This window comes from Uranotaenia lowii, chromosome 1 (assembly GCF_029784155.1).
Source record: "Uranotaenia lowii strain MFRU-FL chromosome 1, ASM2978415v1, whole genome shotgun sequence".
Lineage (NCBI taxonomy): Eukaryota > Metazoa > Arthropoda > Insecta > Diptera > Culicidae > Uranotaenia > Uranotaenia lowii.
The window spans coordinates 135,755,857-135,779,689 of NC_073691.1; the positions used below are offsets into that span (position 1 = coordinate 135,755,857).

The following is a 23,833-nucleotide window of genomic DNA, read 5'->3' on the forward strand; positions in this document are numbered from 1 at the left end:
TACCTAGTACCTTCAGAAACTATTTAATTCCTTTATTATTTCATTGCATGTTGGTCGAAAACTGAATAAATGGAAATGGTTAGGTTGAGATTGCATAAAAATATAAATCGCTGGAAATACTGTGCATCAAACGCCAGTTCATAGGTTTTTGAAAAAAAAAATGGAAATACTAAAAAAATACTAAACTTGGCAGCTCTGCTCCTGTCATGTAATTTGAATAATCATACTGACAATGACAATGAACAACTTTTTAAACCTGAAGGGTCGATCGATATATTTTCGGTTGGATATCGTTCGTTTCGTCCTAATTTTCGAACCTTCAACTTTGCTTCGATTTCCAGTAATCCAAATTGCTGAACGCGCAAAACGAATGAATGCTTAAAAGCAGTAAACATTCTCCGTTTTGCTGATTTTTTCAGCACTTGATTTGCTAAATTTGAGTTAGACTTTTTGACATTTTGGAAAAGTTTTTAAAACCTTAACTTTCCTTATTTTAAGTTTTTTGGTTGGTGTTTTAGAATTCGTTTAACTATTGAACCCATTTCGAAACAGAGATCATATTTTAATCCAACCTGATATATCATTCAAAAAAAAACAATTTGAGTTTCGATTATTTAAAACCTTAAGATCATTCGCGAGTTTAAATTAAAGTTGCATTTGGCGCTCATGTTCGTCTTGTTCCTACCAAATTCGCAGCGGTCACCTGTTTTGTAGGACAGTCGTCCGACATTCCCGCAACATGTCCTGCCCAGCGTATCCGTGCAGCCTTAGCCACCACCACGGTTGCCATGGACCGAGTGAATGGTAAAAATGTTGTTCGTCATGTTATGAATATACTATGAAAATAGAAAAATAAAAAGAGGATGCAGCTTCCCTCATTTTGATGATAAAAAATGGATGTATGCGATCTTTGGTATTTGACAGCCATGACGCAGCATCTCCTCAATTTGAATTGTGGAAACACAATCTTTTACAGAAAAACCCGATTTAATACACTTAACAGTGGATTGGAGCCTTTCTAACAGAGTTTAAATTATATTTGGAAATATATAAAATAATATAGAATATACATGATAGATTCCTTCCCTCTGAATCATATAAGTATGATTTCAGATATTCAAACACGAAAAATTCCAATCTCAATATAAAAACCCGATTTAATACACTTAACAGTGGATTGGAGCCTTTCTAACAGAGTTTAAATTATATTTGGAAATATATAAAATAATATAGAATATACATGATAGATTCCTTCCCTCTGAATCATATAAGTATGATTTCAGATATTCAAACACGAAAAATTCCAATCTCAATATAAAAAAATGATGCCTGATACGTTTTTTTGGGGAAAAGCGAACTGGTATGTAAGGAGCTCATTTTATGTATGGAAAGAATGGTATTTAAACAGTAGAATTTCCAAGATTTATAACACGCTGAAATGGTGCCGTGGTAGCAACCAGAACTTTCACGTTGCTGGTCACGGTTCGAATCTTACTGTTTTTTTATGCTTTTTTTTTACTGAATAAGTAAAACCAACTACAATATTGATGGATAGCCGTGACGCGTGCCCTAGCATGATACCTTTTTTAGAGCTCAACCATGCATAGAGGAAAAATTCCCACAAAAGGAGGGGAAAGTAATATGACTATTAAATGATTAATCTCATTCTGTAAACTAAATCTGAAATCTTATTCTGATTCTAAAGTTTGAATTTTGAGTTACAACACTTAGTCTAATATTTGAATATAAGTTCCAATTTCAAATTCCAGGTTGATCTTTAATCCAAATTCTTAATCAGAATTCTAAATCTGAATTCTCAATCTGAATTCTGAATCTGAACTCTGAATTTGAATTCTAAATCTGTATTCTGAATCTGAATTCTGAATCTGAATTCTGAATCTGAATTCTGAATCTGAATTCTGAATCTGAATTCTGAATCTGAGTTCTGAATCTGAATTCTGAATCTGAATTCTGAATCTGAATTCTGAATTCTGAATCTGAATTCTGAATCTTAATTCTGAATCTGAATTCTGAATCTGAATTCTGAATCTGAATTCTGAATCTGAATTCTGAATCTGAATTCTGAATCTGAATTCTGAATCTAAATTCTGAATCTGAATTCTGAATCTGAATTCTGAATCTGAATTCTGAATCTGAATCCTCGCAAAAATGCTCTTTCGCTCTTTTCAACATCTGTAAATTTTCTTCTCACTTCTCTATCCATCTTTATCAATTTCATAACTACTTTTCACCGATATGCCGAAAAATAAATTTACAGAATCTGAATTCTGAATCTGAATTCTGAATCTGAATTCTGAATCTGAATTCTGAATCTGAATTCTGAATCTGAATTCTGAATCTGAATTCTGAATCTGAATTCTGAATCGGAATTCTGAATCTGAATTCTGAATCTGAATTCTGAATATGAATTCTGAATCTGAATTCTGGATCTGAATTCTGAATCTGAATTCTGAATCTGAATTCTGAATCTGAATTCTGAATCTGAATTCTGAATCTGAATTCTGAATCTGAATTCTGAATCTGAATTCTGAATCTGAATTCTGAATCTGAATTCTGAATCTGAATTCTGAATCTGAATTCTGAATCTGAATTCTGAATCTGAATTCTGAATCTGAATTCTGAATCTGAATTCTGAATCTGAATTCTGAATCTGAATTCTTAATCTTGTAAATCTCATTTTGATTGTTTTGCATCACACGGTTTTCAACATTGAAATTTCTTTCATCCAAATTTTTTTTTATGATTTCGGATTTTACAACTTTTAATAGTATGGTTTTACCCCTAAAAGTATGCAGCAAACTTAATTTCAGAAAAATTGTGAAAAAAAGTTTTCACAAAACAAAATCGTGTTTTCATGCGTAATGATCTTTAAGTCATCGCAAATTTATCAAAAACTGTGCAAATTGGTATTCTTGGAGAAACAATTCCAGAATTGAAAATTGATAAAGTGAGGAGAAATTTTACGGATGATGAAAAGAGCGAAAGAACATTTTTGCAAGGAAAATTTATTAACGTACACCATACTTTACCTCGCAACATCCAGCTTCATCAATTTTTAATTCTGATATTCTTTCTCCATGAATCTAAATTTTTCACCGATATGCCGAAAATAAATTTACAAAAATTCTGAATCTGAATTCTGAATCTGAATTCTGATTCTGAATTCTGAATCTGAATTCTGAATCTGAATTCTGAATCTGAATTCTGATTCTGAATTCTGAATCTGAATTCTGAATCTGAATTCTGAATCTGAATTCTGAATCTGAATTCTGAATCTGAATTCTGAATCTGAATTCTGAATCTGAATTCTGAATCTGAATTCTGAATCTGAATTCTGAATCTGAATTCTGAATCTGAATTCTGAATCTGAATCTGAATTCTGAATCTGAATTCTGAATCTGAATTCTGAATCTGAATTCTGAATCTGAATTCTGAATCTGAATTCTGAATCTGAATTCTGAATCTGAATTCTGAATCTGAATTCTGAATCTGAATTCTGAATCTGAATTCTGAATCTGAATTCTGAATCTGAATTCTGAATCTGAATTCTGAATCTGAATTCTGAATCTGAATTCTGAATCTGAATTCTGAATCTGAATTCTGAATCTGAATTCTGAATCTGAATTCTGAATCTGAATTCTGAATCTGAATTCTGAATCTGAATTCTGAATCTGAATTCTGAATCTGAATTCTGAATCTGAATTCTGAATCTGAATTCTGAATCTGAATTCTTAATCTGAATTCTGAATCTGAATTCTGAATCTAAATTCTGAATCTGAATATGAGTTCTGAATCTGAATTTTGAATTCTGAATTTTGAATCCTGAATTCTGATTCCTAAACCTGTATCCTGAATTTGAAAACTGAATCTGAATTCTGCATCTGAAATTGAATCTAAATTATGTATGAGTATGTAGAAATGAAAAAAAAAACATAAATTCATTCTTCAACACGAGTAAAAAAAACGAGGGTCATAAGATCTTCATATAAATTCCCCCCCAACGCAGTTTCCTGTACGGCTCTGCATTTTGTTGACACCCGGCATGGCTTTAGACACTATAATTTCATAAATGAAATTATAATGTCTATAGGCATGGCGGACTCTGAAGGAAACGCCCATCCGCCATTTGCTGCATTGAAAAGCAAGAAGTGTAAGATATAAACACTGTTGCCGTATTTGCCCCAGCAGACTGAGAAACTGCCCAGACCACGGTGCGTCTTAGTAATGCCTTTTACCTATTTGAGTTTGAGCCGCTTTCAATCAAGCGTGCCGATGGTTTATTGGATAGCGCTTGCAACTTGGGATCTGAAGGGTTTTGGTTCAATTCTCGAGTTAATAAAAATATTATTTTTTTATTTTGATTATCTTCAATTTATAAATGATTGCTGGTGCTGCTGCTTCGAGGCGCCACTAGCAACTTTTTTTTATGCCATAATAAGTATGATATGTATTTGGTAAAGAAAACGGTTTCAACTATTTTGTTTTTTTCCCGTTTTTGAAAGGGTTGTGTAGAAAAAAAAATGCATTCTTTTGAGACTAAAATCATTTTAATTGTGCAGCCCAGTTTCGCAAAAACGTTCTAGACATTTTTAAAATGGCACATACAAATCCACGGACATCAACAGAACTCGTCGAGCTGAGTCGATAGGTACCTATAAAGGTATGTCTAAGACCCATAATTAATGATCTCTCAAATCGACCGATAACCAAACCTTTCTGTTAGAAAGGCAAAAATGTCTAACTCTCCAGGTTTTGAAAATAAAAACGAATTTAAATTCCGATTCCATACATTATAGGCTGAGAAGAACGCAATTTTTGAATGGATGTTATTGAATGTATGTATTTGGTAGGTATAAATTTAAAAACTGTGTTTTTTTCTGTTAATTTCGAAAAAATTTAAAAAATATTTGTTACAGATTAAAAATTATGGTTTTATCATAAAATATTTTTTGATCTTTTCATACTTTTTCAGTCATGTATATATCTATTATTTTTACCACAGAAACAAAACCTTTGCAAAATCATGATATTTTACAAAAATTCACCTGGAGAAACCAATTGGAATCTGGTTCGAACCTTTTTATGAATAGGCATCTCGAAGAATTCGACCTCTTGAATTCGGTTTTTACATAAATTTCATAGTCCATCAGAACACATCTGTCACATTGCATAAAAACCGGTTGCAAAGATTGCGATCCATGGAACTGCTCATTTTTAGTTATTTGCTGGGTGTCTACTAGACAGGCAACATTTTTGCCTGCCGGAAACAGATTTACTGCATAGTTAAGGGGTCTGTAAGTTATCCCCAATAACCCTTGACTTTTTACCATAGTTTAGATCAAGGGTTCCACTACGATGCTTGGTTTGAACTTCGTGAGCATCCTAGGGTGGCTTTTTATACTTCTAAACCATTTGGGCCCTAAAAAAAAATCATCAGTTCATGAGTTTTCAAATAAACTATGAAGAATTTCCAAGGGGTTTTGCAAAATAAATTTAATCATGTCTTTTTGCATCGTAAATATCTCAATAGACAAAAATTTAAACATCTGAAAAAGGCAAGGTAGTTCTTTTCATTTTTTCATTGTGTTAACGCTGGTAAATTTTTGCATATCCGAGCTCTAGTAACGTAGCTATCACCGAAATAAAGTATCCGGATACTTAATGTTCATACCTTTATGTATATTAATAAGCAATGAATCTATGAAGTAATTTAAAAAAAATTACCACAGCTCAATATTTGGACAACCAAAACTAAACCAAACTATTTAATTGCGTTAGACTCCAGCAAAATTTTAAAATTATAAGTGGCTCGCTAGTTTTAAAGGTTGATCACTTCTGTTGAAATCTTTAAAAATTCAGAAATTTGTCTTATACCGTATTTTTTTTCACCTGGAGGTAATCCAGAGGCATCCTAGGTTCGCTCTAACTGTTGTCATCGTGCTCATTTATTGCTCTAGAGGCAACCTAGGCTCGCTCGAAAAACGGTCGGAGTCGCCCTGAGAAGTAAGTCTGTTTTACGAGAAGTTCACCAATGCTCTCAACGTTGTTGTCAAAACATTAAACAGCTGTTTTTGGCTGAAAGCAAAACAGTTGAAATAATGAACGGGGAAATGATTATCGCCGCAATTTTGAACCTCTCAGCCAAGCAAAATCGTACTATCCGCTGTCCAGTGCAATCCGGATACGAAAAAAGGCAATCCGGATGTGAAGAACCGAGTGAAGAAATCCAGAAGGGAGAACAAAATGACAGCTGCATGTAAACATTGCGCTCGTTCTCACGCACACCTACGTATGGAATAACTCGAACCCGAAAGTCGTTTTTTTATTCGGACGGTTCCAGAGCCAAATCCGGAAAAAAATACGCCATTAGATTCGAACACTGAGTGGCAGAATTATGAACATAAAAAGAAAAACATTTTTGCATGGTTTTTGAACAAACATGAAATCAATAAACTGCAGATTATGAACATAAAAAGAAAAACATTTTTGCATGGTTTTTGAACAAACATGAAATCAATAAACTGCGGGCCACAAGATTTCTGACTATTTAATAGGCTTATCCTTTTTTTGTGATAAAAGTCAGTAAAAAGCAAATTTTTTTTCTCAGTTATAAACTTTTTAACCATTCATATGCCATATATGTTAAGTTTAGAAGAACATTTTATTGAGACTGAAACGGAATATGTTGAAAAGTAAAAAAAATAGCTATCTTGAGACTACTGTATTATCCCAGTTCTAATGAGGTCGGTCAATATGTTTAAGCGTTATAATTAAAAAAAAAAATAACAAATTTCATTGAAACTATGGGTAACTATTTTCTAAAGTAGTTATCGAGTTGGTTTTCTTGGAAAAAGTGTATGAGTCATGGCCGTAGGAACGGGGGGGAGGTTTTTGGGGGTTAAACCCTCCCCCCCTCCCCCCCTCCCCATGAGGTTCCAAAAATGCCAAGAGAAATATTTTTCGCAAAACTTACAATATTAAGTTCTTTATCAAATTTTGAGGAACAACTAAAATTAGTAAATAGTAACACTCTCGATTCTGAACTTAGTCCAAAACCTCGAGATTTCATCCCAAGTCCCAAATTTTACAACTGTTTTCAAAAAATTTCTCACTTATTGATAGTAATTTAGTCTCGAATTAAAATTTCCAAAAGTTAGACGCCAAGAAGTCTAACAGATTCCAAAAAGGCAGCTTAAAAGTTTCCTCTGATTTTATGCAGATTTTTTTACTTTTCTTGCCAAATTGAACAAAAATCTAAATTGAGTCCTTAAAATTAAGTATCATGCATCTAAAAACAAATTATTTAAACAAATTTTGTCAAAGCAAACAAGAACGAATTTTTGTAAGCTTTAAGTATGATTCTAAATCGACTGATGTGTTTAAATAAAAAAAATACAATTTTTCAAGTGTTTTTCTTCTTCATTTAAATGGAGAAAAATAGGAAATTTCCCTGGAGAAAATTGTGAAACAATATGCTCGGTTTATGCAAGCTTTTAACATAAAATAGCCCAGATTTGCCCAGCCTCTAGGTCTTGCGGAAAAATTTATAGTAAGTACCCAGTTTACTGTACTGGATGAAATCCTAATTTGAATCTTGGTTTTGCATTTTAAACTAAAATAAGATAGATTTCATATTCAAAATTCATCATTTCGGAACCCTAAAAGGAAAAACTTTAAATTAAAACCATTCATTAAATTTGGACTACAAATTTTTATCCTCAATTCATATGCAGAATTGAACCATAAGAAAGTTTAATAAGTCCAGAATTGAACAATTGATAGCAATTCTTATCTGGAAATCAGATTCAGATTTTGAATTTAGGCTCAAAGAGCAGAATTCCGACTAGGAATTAAAATGCGTATTCAGATTCAGCTCGAATTTTAGTTTTATAATCAAGATTAAAATATCAATATGGGAATTTCATTTAAGATTCAAATTGAAGGAGATCATAGTTTTATAATTTGATTTTTAATTTACAATAATATTTCCAAATGCTATCAGAGTTAGTTTAGAACACAAACTTGGTGAAAATCGCAAATATGAAAAAAAAAACTTGTTAAAACTTTGTGTATTTCATTTTTTTTTTTTTTTTTTTTTTTTTTTTTTTTTTTTTTTTTTTTTTTTTTTTTTTTTTGTAGCGGCCCACCACACTCCCCCACACCAAAAGGCTCAATTGAGCCCCCTGGTAATGGACGCTACTGTTCTCAGCATGTCTGGCAGCAAAATGATAATAAGAGTAAACGCGAGCAAATTTTAATCATGCTGAGAACACAAATATTTATAATGTCGTGCGAGGAAATGTATTATTTAACTAAATTGACTACAATATGAAATCTCAATGGAAAATAATTTCCTTTGAAGAGATTCATTATTCGATATTTACTAATATACTATTTATTTATTGCTAATTTTATTATGTTATGTTCAATAATTTTATAAGATAAAATACAAACTACAAGATTTTTAAGAAAAATAATATTAGATATTAACGCTACAAAAGTACAAAAGGTAAACAAAACAAAGACTGGTTGATGATCGACTGTTTTAATGGTTCAATTTTTCTTTCAAAAGCTGTATCACTTTGGTTTTGAACATGGAACGATTGGTTATGTTTTTAATATCCGTTGGTAAGGTGTTGTATTTAGTAGGTCCAATAAATGAAATTCTTTTTTGCCCTAATGATGTTGTGGATCGGCTTCGTTGCAAGAAATCTGACTGGCGAGTGTTATGAGTTCGCAACCCCGTAGTAAAATGGAGGTTTTGAATATTTTCAATTGAGTGTAGATTATCATAGACATATACAACAGTTTGCAAATCACAGAGTTCAGATATTGGAAGAACGTTATGCGTTCTTAAAGAGTAAAGCTGAAGGGTAGGGAATAACAAAGGGAGCTTTAAGATGTTTTTCAAGCATCTATTCTGGAGCGTTTGAAGTTTCTGTAAGTGGGACAAGGAGGCTCTTCCCCATATCATAATAAGGTAGTTCAATTGAGAGTGGATAAACGCAAAATAAAATTTAAAGAGAACATGTTGTGGAACAAAATTTCTCAGTTTCCAAAGAACACCGCAAAGAGGAGTAATTTTTTTTTCCAAGTGTTCAATGTGACGATTCCATGAGAGAGTTTCATCTAAGTAAATTCCCAAGTATTTAAAATAACTAACTCTCTCAATAAAACATTTAACATGATTTAAATTCGATATTCTTGGTAAAAGGTTCAAACTAAAATCTTAAATTTTATTCGACTAAACAAGAGTACAAAATTATCCTTATTTGTTATCCATATTTATGAATATTTGATACATTTTCACCAATGCTTCAAATGGTTATGCTTACTTTTAAAAAGAATAAGCTTGCTTATTTTAGTAAATACAAAAAGTATTTCATTGAAATGAACCATCCCTTTTTTTTATTTTTGTTTCGATTAGACGTTTAAACATCTTTTCGCAACTATTATCAACGATTCATATCGCGGACATAAAAAAAATTTAGCCGGTACAACTGTGTTCGATGTTTACACTTGGGCTTTAACTCGAGGACATCAGCTCAGGAGGCAATTGACATGCCAACAGGGCTATAATATCACAAGGCTTTTTAATTTTTTTTTCACATTTCATGAAAAAAGGACTTATATTTTGAAAGTTATGATTTGAAATAAAAAAAATTTAATATGAAATAACTTTAAACTGAATAATTTGATAGTATCTACATTTTTCCCTATTATTTTTGCATGCATTGTTCAAGCAAAAATATCTTCCTATTTTCACCATATTTTAGTTATTCAGAACAAAATGTTATTTTTTCTATCATTTAATTTTATTTATTTACATAGTATTCCGTCTCACTACATAACTATTATTTTTTTCTATACAAACCTTAAAGTTCAAATTAACTCAAGTATTCATTAGTTAAAAATTCGCCGCCGACCGTGGCCTAAAGGATAGCGTTCAAGTGTTCTAAGCCATAGGTCATGAGATCGAGTTTCGGTCACGGCATACATAGTACTCTTTATGTGGGTTGGTGGTATTAGCATTAGTAAAATGCTAGCCATTATAACCTTGAAAGATGTACGATTTAGTCTTAAGTAGAATATAGATCTGTTCAAAGAAACATGAAGTTTCACTGAGATCCTATATGTGTGTGTTCGTTTCGTTTCTTTTAAAGATTCTGCTAAAATTTATGGATGTGTTTTGAACCAAAACGAAGCTTTTTAGACCCCAGAGAATAAGAATTCCAAAAATAAAACGAACTGATTCTTTCCAACATTATCAATTTGTTTCAATTTGTGATTGTTTGATATTCCAAATTCCTCCGATCCATCCATTTAGTATGAAGTGCTCCTAAAAGCGTGAATTGGGTAATATGCGCATACAGCCAATTGACGAAATGACTGATAGATCGATATGTCTTATCAGAACAGTTTGATGGTAATCCACTTTCGACACAAAACATGACATGATTTTCTTGTTATTGTTATACATAGTCAAAAAAATCATAAAATATAAACAACATTTTTAACAGATAGAAGAACTTAATACTGATCGGATAAAAATATGATATAAATAAAATATATCCATGAAATATGGCCACATGGCATTCTTAACTATGTTTTATGCAAAAAAAAAAACTACACCAAGACCCACAAATCAGACTCTACTCCAAAAACGAATTTCCTTGGGGGTGAAATTATTGGTATAAGATTTTATGCCGAACCGGCATTAACAAGCTAAATCACCGGTGATGATCTGTCTACAGAAATATAATTGTAACAGCGTTAAAAATGGCTGGTTATGCACTGGCATTTTAGGACCACTGTGTGTAAATAAAAAAAAATACGACCAAAAATTCTGAAATAAAAGGGGACCGTTCATTTTAAATAACGTTCCAGAATTTGAACATTGATGAATGAAATGGTTTACGATGCAGATAATTTGTATAAATGATCAAGATATTGGCATGACTAATTTTATTGTTTTTTTTTTATTTCACAGACAACGAACCGACATCTCCGATTGAGGAGGTAACGACGGCTCTTCAGGGCAAAACGTTGAAGTTCATGCTCACCCATGATGTAAACGTTCAGATGCCAGAGATTTTGTTTGACGGAGCCGTCTTTCGGATCCAACCACGTGCGATCGAGGGCAACGGCATGCTGGCCAAGCTGGAGTTCATTCCGCGAACCGCGGTCGAAGCACGTGGGACGGTTCAACCAAGAATTCTGTTCAAAAAAATCAGTGAGTAGCTTTGTCTTCTTAATTTTATAAAAAAAAAGCCTTGGTAATGATGAAACATTTTCCGTCTCTTAGAAAAATTCTTCCAGAGCAAGTTGTTGCTTGCCTTCCTGGCTGTGATACTGATAATCAAGATCATTAAGATCAAGGTTATGTGGCTACTTCCGCTGCTGGTCGGCGTTGGTACGGCTAAGAAGCTGGTGCTCAAATTCCTGCTGTTCCTGTTTCCGGCACTGTCTCACATCTTCAAGCTATGCTCGTACTACCACGCATCTTTCCACAAACCCAACTTCCACCACCATCAACATCACATCAATCATTTGCACACGGTAAGTTTTTTTTTAATTGTAAGAGCCCTTATCTTAATTGAAGTCATATGAATTTTTCTAATATAAATACTTTTGGCTATCCCCTGATTCTCTTTCCAGTTCTATCCGGGTGATGGACACAGCCACCATGTGCCGGAGCTCATCTATACCAAACCTCCGAAGGGTCATCCGTCCGAATATCTACATGGTGCTCCAGTTCCTCCCCATTCACATTTCCAGCCGGAATTGCACTACGAAACGTCCGGTCCAGGGCTTGGTTCCGAGTAAGTATGCCGCGAACGCCTTGGAGCATTTTTTTCTGACTGGACCAGTGTTTTGTTATGTTATTGTTGTTGGCTTTAGACCTCTCTGACAGTAGGGAAACATTTTGAAGAGTGTGCATGGAAGTAGGTAGAGGACATCGAGACACCAATTGTCATGTGCGGGGTCAGAATGCCTTTGGTGTTCAGTCGTACCGCCATAGTTCCCATGTTTTTATAAAGCAGTAGTGACCTAAAGAAAGGTTTTGGGTAGCCAGGCATTTTTAGTTTATTCATTTTGTTTTGTGTGTGTATGTGTTTGTGTGTTGTTATCGCTTGTTCATGCATGATTTTTATAATCGAAATCTTTTTCGTTGCATGCTTGGGTGCAAATACTATAATTTTGATACAGATTGGCTTCATCTATCGCGTTTATTTTAATAATGTTTCTTGTTTCCCTATTTCTTTTAAAACCACATTCGCTTTAAATACTTTTTTTTTAATTTTTTTGAATAATTTTCCAGACTTCGCAAAGGTATGAGTATGACTTAAATTCGGGAGTAATATTAACACGCCAGCACTAAATTTTAGTCCGAACTTCCGACTTCCGAAAGACTTCCGACAAAGGAAAGTGAAGTACTAGATTGTCGGATGTCTGTTTTGTTGCCAGTTCACCAGTGACGTTTCTAAAATTTTTATTTAAATTCACAATAACATGTGCAATACCACCTTCATTGTAGAAAAATGTAGTGAACTAAAAAAATGGGATCGCGAAAATCAAATCACAAAAAAAACCTTCACTCACTAAATTCATCTCAAATGGTTACTCGATTTCGACCCTCATCGAAATAAGAGTATCAATTTCACAATATTAAAATTTGATGGCTGATACTTTTGTGACGGTACTCCGGGAATGATTTTTGGTTCTGGGACCATCAATGTATCAATAAAGTCTCTGTTGTTGCAATTTTAGAAGATAATTAAATTGTTTTGTAACCATTTTCCCAAAAAGTGTTATGATCCGTTCATTATTAGCTTAGCTAAATTGACTACTCACATCCACCTAAAACATTGAACCCGTAATACTCAGTTGAAATTTTTTTACAAAATGATCTCCTTCGAAATGGTTTTCCTACTTTTAAATGTTAATTGATGATGATAGCTGTTTTACCGTTTCAAAATAAATGCATTTCAAAAAGCATGATCGCAGCCATGGCTCAGTAGAAAGAATTTTACAATCACTGCGTGATTGACCGAGGCTAGCAATTTTCCGCAAAGGTTAATATAATGTTTGGGATCTCACAAGCACCTCACTCTTAATATACAAAACTGATAGGGGAAAGGTTTCCTAAATGAAACTATCGGGTTAAATGCGCCTACGGCCGTTTGACGAAATGGTTGACAAGAAAACATATCTAATCATTGCATTTTGGGTGCAAAACGCTTTGCACATAAGGCAAGAAAGAATTTTATAAATAAAACAACTCAAAAAAATTTAGACATTTATACAAGGTTTTGATACCTTTTGATGTAATATTTTGACTTCTAAAAATGATACGTAAAGGAGCTCGAAACAAAAAATTGGGTGGTTTTTGATTCTTATTCCATTTAACCTTAGAAGTTGAACAAATTTTTATCTGTTGTAATGGTTTCATAATGATTGGAAAGTGGAATAAGAGATTGTTTTTTATGCGCACTTCATGTTTGTAAAATGCCGCTATCCCAAAACAATAGGTTAAATAGAATAAATATATGATTTTCGAATTAAAATTTACAATGTAAGCTATAATAAACACCTTTAGAGAGAATTGAAGATCTTAAAACAGATTTTTTTTTTCTTATGTATGAATTACCACAAAATATGGCAACCATAACTTTCGTTTAATTCAATTAATTTATAAAAGAAATTGATTTTCATAAAACTTCAGCTTTGTCGTATGAAAGTTATCAGTCATTTCTAATGAAATTATGCGGGAATATTTCCAAAAAAAAACTGTAATTTTTCCTAAATCATAAATAGGCGCATTTAGTCCGCACGGTTTGAGGTTCAAAATTTTGTTGTTGTTTTGTTGTTATAACAAAATCGATTTCTCAAAAACTGAAAAAGATTTTAATATAAAAATTACTCTAATGTATAAAAAAAACATATGTCTTCTCATGTGTATATAATTTTTGTACACATATTCGATGAAATATTTGTATTATATATCAGTATTTTGCTTTATAGGCGCATATAGCTCGCTTCTGCCCTACTCTCGCTTTGACTATTAACATCGGTGCCGGCCGGTTTTTCTTAGCTTCTTTGACGTAGCTCTGCGACATGCCGATGTTTAAAGCCAAATCACGGCTTGAAACGTTGTGATTTGCTTCACCTTTTCTCCGGCTTTTTGTTCTCCGGTCCGGGTTTCCTTCCAGCTTCTTTGCCGTGGTCCAACGTCAATCGCTCCTGGACCCGCTTCAACACTCTGGAGACGGTTGAATGGTGAATGTTCAACGTTTTTCCCAACTTTTATTTAAATTAAAATAAATTTTACTACAAAACATCAATTTGAAATCTTTTTTGCACATTGAAGGTGAATAAATTGCTATCGATCATATGAATTTTAATTTTGCGTATGATCCACAGTATTGTTGATACCAGTGTATCAATAATAGAAAGTATGATAAAAAATGTTTAAACGATAGTTTTGGACTCGATGGAAACACTTTAAAAATCTGATCGTCTATGGACCTTGAATATAAAATTTTTAAAACAGTAATGTTTGGATTTTTGAATAATTTAACAAACCGCAGTGTACTTATCTTAGTATGGAAAAAATTAAACATGATTATTCTTACTCGCTCCAAACAAAAATTGGTCATTAGTTTACCAGAAGGTCACATGTTAAATTTCGGCAAGAACGATTATAACTTTGTTATCTAACAAGTTAATGCAAATTGGATTGGAACATTAGTTTCCAATTGAGAAAGAAGTTGTGATAACATAAACCTTATGATTTTAAAATTTATACATCCAATAACCACCTTATAATAAGTGCAGTTTATTAGCTTACAAATAAGTACAATCGACCTTCAATACCTAACTTGTTTGATATTCAACGGTCGGACAAATTGGTGCAAATTACCACATAGTTATAAAACTTTAGCTTTAGTTTTAGTGAAGATGGGCCTTAAAAATATTTCATCTAAATATCTATCAAGAAGCGGATAAACAATGCGTTGTTTGATAACAGAGATACGCGTAGAATAAAAATGCTTGTAATAGAAGACTGATCCCAAACTTTTGAACTTTGCACCATACTGCGGGGTGATCCCAAACTATTGGACGATGACTTAAGAAGTTATTTTATTGATTCAAGAAGAATGGATTACGGGCTCAAGTGCAACTTGAATTTGAATTTCAAGTGCAGTTTTTAGAAATTGAAGTTATATAAATTTAACATATAAATTTTGTCAAAAAACATAGAAAAAAGGTTTTGCTTGCGATCTTTCGAATGAGAACAAAAATATTGCTATACATCTTAAGACTGCGGAGATATGGCCAATAAAAAAATGTCTAATTTTTTTGGGCGGGTGATTCCAAACTTATGTCCGGCAGTGTAAACAGCCCACAGGCAGATCCATCATTCAGGAGATGATTTTGAAAGTATTTTGCAAAGCACTGAGATTTATGAGCAGAAAAGCAGCATCCAATAATAAAAATTATACCTTCTTGACCCTAAAAACTCTTTTTATGAAACAAAACTCATACTCTCATCATAGATTTCATTACTGGTAAAATTTCTAGAGTTCTGAAGCTCAAACATTAATTAAGGGGACCAGATTAAAAAGTAAGATAAATTTTTTTTACGAAAGCTTAAAATTAGTCTCTGCAGGGGTATAATGAGAACTCCACCTAGGGTAATAAAAGCACCATCAATCGAGACATAATGAGCGTTTTCTGCCGTCGCATCTAAAATCTAGCGAATCAACTGAATTATAGAGCTACAGCTTGACTAGTTTCATCTGACGATTTGACCTATTGATAAGGTATCAGAGCGATAATCTGAAAATTCGAGTTCGATTCCTCGTCGTTGCAATTTTTTTTACGATTTATGATAGATGCATTTTGCACCATTTAAACAGTGAGTCGTAGATCCATCAAATGACAATAACAAAATAATGTATGCCTGTTTGTAGAATACAAACAATTCATACACTTTCATACATTATTTTTCTGGTGCTTTGTTTGGCGGTTCATTCTACATACTAGAGTCGTATGATGCATTGATCAGAATAATCGATCATGAAATGTAAATAAAAAAAATCGAGCTCGAGTATTCTGATAACCTCTCCGACACCTTACCAATAGGCAACATCGTCAGATATAAATTAGTCAAGATGTAACTCTATAATTCAGTTGACTTCACCGAGTTAAATTTGCTGCTAGATTCTTCGGTAGAAAACGCTCATCAATTGTACTCTGATCACCTCGAGTCAACAAGTTTAAGCAAAAAACGCATTTTTAAATTGATTATAGAGAAAAATCTGAAATTTAATGATAGTGAAAATTGAGGAACAAAATGTACATCAGGTTGCTGCAGTGCAGACATTATTGATCGAGATGATTTTTTGGTGCTCAAAAGTTATAAAATTTAATTTACTTGAGAATTGCTGTATTACTGTAAAATTAATACTATAGGAAAAACGAAAAAATCCTCTCAATTTTTTTTAAAATACCTACTTTTTGTGAAAAGAGGAGTGCTTTATGCCCCGGGCGCTCGTTATGCCATTATCTACCCTGCATGTATTTTTAATCTTTCATTTAGATAGCCGTAATATGTATCTTGGATTTAATAAAGTTGAACGGAGAAAATGTATTTTGGATCAAATATTTGAATTATAATTTTTGAACTATTAGTTTCTTAACTATTTAAAAAAAAGGGAAAACCCGTTGGTGAGCCGGGATTTCAAAAACTCCATGATTTCGGCTTCTGTTTTTTTCTTCCTGCTTCTCTAATACTTTCCATCACCTTCGTGTATTAGAGCGTTTTGATTTTCTATTGGATTCGCGGTTCTAGCAAAAGAATTACTTTCAGAATAATTATCTTTAGCGGCACAATTGTATAATGTATTGTTTTGAAATCATATTCGTATTTGGATTTTGATTTGTCCCTTCGTTCAGAGCTGGGATTTTTGAAAAAAAACCTCATAATTTTGATATTCATATCAAGGAATTTGAATGTTACATTGTTATTTAAATCGTTTCGATAATTTAGTAAAGTAATTTTCAGTTCAGAAGAACATAAAGGGTTTAGAAAAGTTTTGTCAAATTGATTCTTGCAAATCAAAAGTCTACATAGAAATTCAGATTTAGAGAACATTAAAAAGCTATCACAAGAATAAGCAGAAAGAAGCCCTTTTTTTAAATGATTTAAATTTTTTGAATAATTTTAACCTATTTTCATGTTGCTAAGTTCTCGTTGATTGTTTCTAGCAGTTAGATGTTTTAATTTTCGAGCTGGGTTTAACCCTAATCCACTCATGAGAGTCAATATGACACTTTTGGAAGTTCGGCGGCTTGTAACTTTATTCGAGTACCTACATCATAATAAAAAAAATTCTTCGGGGACACTCAATAAACTCTTGAAATCCTTTATTTTGCATTATTACTTTTTAACCCTCATCCGCATTAGATTTCATTACCCTAACCAGCACTAGGAGTGTCATTTTGACACTCCTAGCTAAAATCGTCATAACTCTCTTTATATCTAACCGATTACAATGAAACTAATATCACTAGAAAGCTTGTAATGTCAGTAAAATATGTTTAGACCATTATATATAGCTAAAGCTTCTAGTTTTCTCGTTATTCAGCATGAAAGAAAAAAAATCCGAAAAAACATGCCTCAGGAAAACTGCTGTAGTTCATATGTTACACGTCCAAAAAAATATTTGCCTTATACATATGAAAGCTGAAGTTAAGGTCTACATCATGGAACAACGAAATATTTTTTTAAGTTTTTTTTAATGAAATGGTAACAAAAAGTTCAAAAAAGTGGTCTGAAAAACCTACTTTCCACTCGATTGCTAGTAAATACTGTTTGAGCGATGGTAGAGTGATTTAAAAAACATGACTACAAACTTTATTGAAATTCTAACATTTTGCTGTCTTTAGATTTTCGATGCAACAAAAATTTAATTTACTGGAATTTTTCGAAGTTGGCTACTTTGCGCGATTTTTTCACTAATTGAAATTTCATCTGTTTTTGTAGGGCTTGTGATATAGCTCAGTTGGCAAGTCTGTTGTCTCCTGAGCCGATGTCCGCGAGTTCGAGCCCAAGAGTAAACATCGAACACAGTTGTACCGGATAGTTTTTCAATAACGCTCCGCCAACTGCAACGTTGATAAAGTCGCGAATGCCATAAAGATGGTAAAACGACTATAATCGAAACAAAAAAAAAAATCTGTTTTTGTGGTCCTCCGTCAGGTTGTACCCGGATTTGCAGTGCTTTTACTTTGTTTGGACCAATCAAAAGTATATTCATTGGAAAGCACATCTAATCTACATTCTAGTGAGGTGCAACAATTCACGCTGTAAGATTTCATAAAAATATGAAAATTATAAACGTAAAATCATTCCTGAATTTCTAGAACTACAAGCAGCGGTCCAGCAAAACGTGTTTGTTTGCTCTCCGAGTAGGTACGGTGGGTGGTTATTCGGGCAGAGAGCGAAGCCGACAGACCAAGAAATGCACGACACGCATCGTTATTTCGTCTGTCGGCTTCGCTCTCGGTCCGAATAACCACCCACCGTACCTACTCGGAGAGCAAACAAACACGTTTTGCTGGACCGCTGCTTGTAGTTCTAGAAATTCAGGAATGATTTTCCGTTTATTATTTTCATATTTTTGTGAAATCTTACAGCGTGAATTGTTGCACCTCACTAGAATGTAGATTAGATGTGCTTTCCAATGAATACACTTTTGATTGGTCCAAACAAAGTAAAAGCACTGCAAATCCGGGTACAACCTGACAGTGGATCACAAAAACAGATGAAATTTCAATTAGTGAAAAAATCGCGCAAAGTAGCCAACTTCGAAAAATTCCAGTAAATTCAATTTTTGTTGCATCGAAAATCTAAAGACAGCAAAATGTTAGAATTTCGATAAAGTTTGTAGTCATGTTTTTTAAATCACTCTACCATCGCTCAAACAGTATTTACTAGCAATCGAGTGAAAAGTAGGTTTTTCTGACCACTTTTTTGAACTTTTTGTTACCATTTCATAAAAAAAAATTAAAAAAAAATATTTCGTTGTTCCATGATGTAGACATTAACTTCAGCTTTCATATGTATAAGGCAAATATTTTTTTGGACGTGTAACATATGAACTACAGCAGTTTTCCTGAGGCATGTTTTTTCGGATTTTTTTCTTTCATGCTGAATAACGAGAAAACTAGAAGCTTTAGCTATGTATAATGTTCTAAACATATTTTACTGACATTACAAGGTTTCTATTGATATAAGTTTTATATGAAGTTCATAACAATTCAAACGACTTAAATGGATTTTACTTTTGGAGTGTCAAAATGACACTCTAAGTCGGAAAAGGGAGTTTTTTTGTCCAGGCTTCCAGGGTTCGTCCATAAATAAAGTAAAGATGCAAATTTAAAGAACTTTTGAATTCATTTAGGGTCCCCGAAGAAATTTTTGTTTTTTTATGCTTCTGAAAAAAGTTACAAGCATTCAAACTTGAAATAGTGTCAAAATGACACTCTAATGCGGATGAGGGTTAAAGGACACACTCTGAAAGCGCAGGAAAAAAACTTCCTTATCAAACCTTGAGTGTCCATTTAACACCCCTCGCTTAAAACTGCTATATCTTACTTGTTTCCTATTTTAATAAAGTTTATAGTTTTGAAAACCCCGTAATGTAACTCAAATATGTTTGTCAAACAACTTTAACCTGCATCACATCAATTTTCCATTATTCGAAGTCATAGAAAAATCTGAAATAGACTGTAGATCATCTACAGATTGTTAAAAAAAAATAAATTTCACTTAGTTTCCAAGAAAACTGGATTAAGAAGTTATATGTTGCACATAAGAATATATTTTTTAATTCTTTTTAATCATATCCATAAAAATGTATAAAAGTGGTGTGAAAACCGTACTTTCCAATTAATGAATCGTCAAAATTGTTGATTCACACCAGATAAATTTTAAAAATGGATTTGAAAGTTGACGTAATTTAGCACATTTTGGCATCTTTAGATTTTCAAAATACGAAACATAGAATTTTCGATGAATTTTCAAAGATGTTCATCGAACTTTTTATCAATTTGCAATTTCTTAGATTTTCTTACACTTTATTTCACTTGGCACTGGATTTTGAGTACCTATATTAACGCGAGATTTCCGTAGTGAATTTATATTAACCAAAAAGCCAGTTTCATACCGAACCTAGTGGTGTAATTATATTAGCGATGCAATACTTTACACAATTATGATAAATATAAAACTAAAAGTGAATCCAGAAAATTTACATGGACGCTTGTGTTTTTCTCTTTGATCGCTCATCCGTCTGTATCGAAATTAGAAAAAGTTAGGTAGGTTCAGCGTTTTTGGCGCAGATAAATAGAAAGGAGTGTAGGCAACGATCAACGCCAAAGTAGACAAATACGGTACGAACCACCTTATGATCGTATTTTTGTACATTATTGTAGCTCTAATGTAACTACACCACTAGAATCGGTATGAAATTATCTTTTTTGTGAAAATAAATAAACTACGGAAATCTACCCATAACTTACTCAAAATATAGGGAAAAGTTGAATTTAAGTCTTAGAAAATATGAAAAATTGCAAATTGACAAAAGGTTCGATAATCAGCTACCTTTGAAAATTCGTCATAAAATCTGTGTTTCGTATTTTGAAAATATTGCAAAAATATTCCAAATCTTTACAAATTCAAACTTTCCAATCCTCTTTTCAAAATTTATTTGGTGTGACTTCAACAATTTTGACGATTCATTGATTTAAAAGTACGGTTTTTACATCACTTTTTTACAATGTTTATGGTAATGATCTTAATTTTGGTTTTAATGTATCCTTGTGTGCAACGTATAGGTTCTAACTTAAGCTTTCTTGGAAACAAGGTGGAATTTTTTGAGCATTTTGTAGCAGATGTACAACCTTTTTTACGAAGCATGTCTTTTCGTTTTTTTTTTCTTTTCTTAGACTTTGAATAAAGGAAAACTGAAGTGTTGTAGCTGAATAGTGTTTGGGAAACATATTTGAGTACCAAAACTTGGGAGACAAGAGTGATATATTGGTTTTAATCAAGAGTGTCAAATTGAGACTCCAGGGATGTAACGGGTACAAATTTTAGGATCGGATGATGGATAAGTGAAAAAGCCTTTTTTCAAGTACGGGAGTCTTGTTCTCACTATTTAATTTGCTTTTTAATTAACTTTCCTAATAAATCCACTGAAAACGTTTAATCATAGTTTCCTTGCACATTTTTATTTTTTTCTTTACTTTTAAAAGTATAAGTAACTGTTTTCATCGTTCTTGTTCTCTTTCTATACAGTTCAATTTGGTACAATAGATTTTTCGAACATAAGTAAAAGATGTTCAAGAAAAATGTCTACAACGTAATACTTACAACTTCAAGTTTTAAAGTTAAGCCAATTTGTATCAAAATCTGTTTGGTTGGTTCAGTCACTTGGAATATTTATTCGTTAGGCAGAATTTTTTGTTCTCATAAGAAGCATGAAGGACTAAACGCCATACAAGCTCTATAGCGAAGGAGAATCTCATTCTTTCATGATCATATCATTAAAAAATACCTCAGAGATGTCCAGATATCATCCACCATTCACCATGAAACTATTGTACATGTATCGAAACCACCCTTCTCAGGTTCATTAGCGATAGAAACTCTTACGTAGACAACTCGTTCAAGCCCAAGTACGAGGACTTGAACGATATCAATGCATGGGGTTTGGGCACAGCCACGGGTTCGTCACAGGCACAGCATCTGCAGCATCAACCACAACAAGCACCACCATCGCCATACTTATCTTCACCATCCTCCAACGGTGCTAGTCAAGGTCACGTTCAAGGTCACATTCAAGGTCACAGCAGCAATGTAAATCCTCTTACGCATCAGCAGCCCAGGTAGGTTTACTTTCGCTGTGGAGCAGCACTTCGTAGTACTGATACCTTCTTCTGCAACCTGCTTTCCGCTCCTGGTCCAAGATATTTCCAGAATCCAACGCTGTCTTCCCCGTGCCTCTGAAGAGCCAACCATTACTTTTAAATTATCCTCCTATCACCCTGACGACTTATTCACCAACAATAATCATCAACCATCCATAACATATGCTGACACTTAAAAAGAACACTTTCAGTAAGTGGTGATCGGTACACGTTTCAAAATAACAGCTAGTTGCTTTTCCTGATTTTAAACAATCTCAAGCTTGCTTCTAATTCTAAACATAGAATGGTAACTGAATGGTGTATGACTATACTCTTAAACATTTGTAATGTGTAAATATTTTATGAATTGCTCAATCAAAAAACTTCCCAGAATGATCGTTATGTGCCGCTCCTAACTTTCGATTGCCCCACGTTTCTCATGTTCCATTATCTAACATGAATAATAACATTAAGTTAAAAAATGTAAAACTAAAATTAAATGACATCCAAATGTTAAGAGCGCCACCATCCGATATTATTTTGGAATCTTGTTTAATACGGTTTGTCTGTATTTAAAATGGATTCATTTGGTAAACATCCTTCATCGATGAACTACATATACAATTTTTTTGGCATCCCATTTAACGTTGCCCTTTTCTCGCACACCTTTAGAATCATTATTCCCGGTAAACCAGCCTCGGTTTATGGCCCGCCCGGTTCTGGATTCTCCTCATTCGGCAGCAGCATAAAGAGAACTCCAGCTGGAGCCGCCAGTTCTATAGCCGCCGCGTACGTTTCAGCCCCGACGGCGGAGGAGCAGCTGGTAAGTCAACATGCATATTTTTTCAAATAGCATTTAATTGTAAAGAAGCTTCAAAAGCATAAACGCTATTTACAATGCTACCAATGGTTAAAGAACGATTTAGGGATCTGTTAAACCTATATTTAGAAGGAAACATCTCATTAAGAAGTCGATTTGGATGGTAGTTTTGTAAACAAAACTTCAAGCTAGAAAACACAAGGGGGTGGGGTAGAGCTTAAATTACATAGACAGAACGCACCTTATCCAAAGGGTGGTCAGAAATGATACAATGAATCTATATGTAATAATTGTTTTGTGTGTTCAATTAAAAACTAAGGAATGTAATGATTGGTACACAAAATTTTCATCATACCTTTGTATAAGGAGTGTATTCCAAAAAATGCAACACTTTGTTAATAACTTTTAAGTGTATAAATGGAAATAAATGAAATTTTCAGTGAAATTGCATAGTAATCACAGGGATGCAATGCCACGGGATTTCTCTATGTATCGTGAGACCAACATCTTTTTACTAAGTGGTAGTGAACCTCGTTTTTAAGCTTTTTATCCTTAGGTTTAAGCTTTTTTTTTGCATTGGAGCATTAAAGTTTAAATCTGAGAAACAAGCTTAAATCTGAAGAAAAAAGCTGAAATCCGAGAGATGCGCTCCCCACCAAACACGCAAAACTGAATCCCCATTTTTTTAACCGCAGCGTTTAAGCGCTCATCGGCTAACTCAATTTCAAGCCAAAACTCCAACTTATAAACCCTACCCTTTTGTTTCGATATAAGACTAAGGACCTCTTATCTGACAACTCCAGGTCCGGCCTTCACTCGCAGCTCGAGGCTCGCTTGGTTTGGACAACTATCGTGCGCTCCTCCTCTGTTCGAGACCACAGCAAGAGACCAATGACCTCTCCTCTAACGACTCGAGATCTTGGCTCCGCTTGGTTTGGCTCGAGGCCCTCTTCTCTTTGTCCGTCCGTGTGCCGAATCGAGAGCAGCTTATTCTGGACACGCGCCTGTCAT

The 23,833-nt window shown here is 33.4% G+C and overlaps 1 protein-coding gene across 2 annotated transcripts in view; it reads left to right on the forward strand.

The window, feature by feature from the left end:
• Positions 1 to 23,833, forward strand: part of LOC129740169 (uncharacterized) — a 140,716-nt gene that overhangs the window by 83,915 nt on the left and 32,968 nt on the right. Inside the window, exons 3-7 of one of the 2 annotated variants that reach the window (XM_055731778.1) lie at positions 11,012 to 11,254; positions 11,327 to 11,580; positions 11,680 to 11,843; positions 21,724 to 21,981; positions 22,675 to 22,825. In XM_055731778.1, the coding sequence (XP_055587753.1) occupies positions 11,012 to 11,254; positions 11,327 to 11,580; positions 11,680 to 11,843; positions 21,724 to 21,981; positions 22,675 to 22,825 (1,070 nt within the window). The remainder of the gene's footprint in view (positions 1 to 11,011; positions 11,255 to 11,326; positions 11,581 to 11,679; positions 11,844 to 21,723; positions 21,982 to 22,674; positions 22,826 to 23,833) is intronic. The other variant, XM_055731779.1, reaches the window with a different exon arrangement.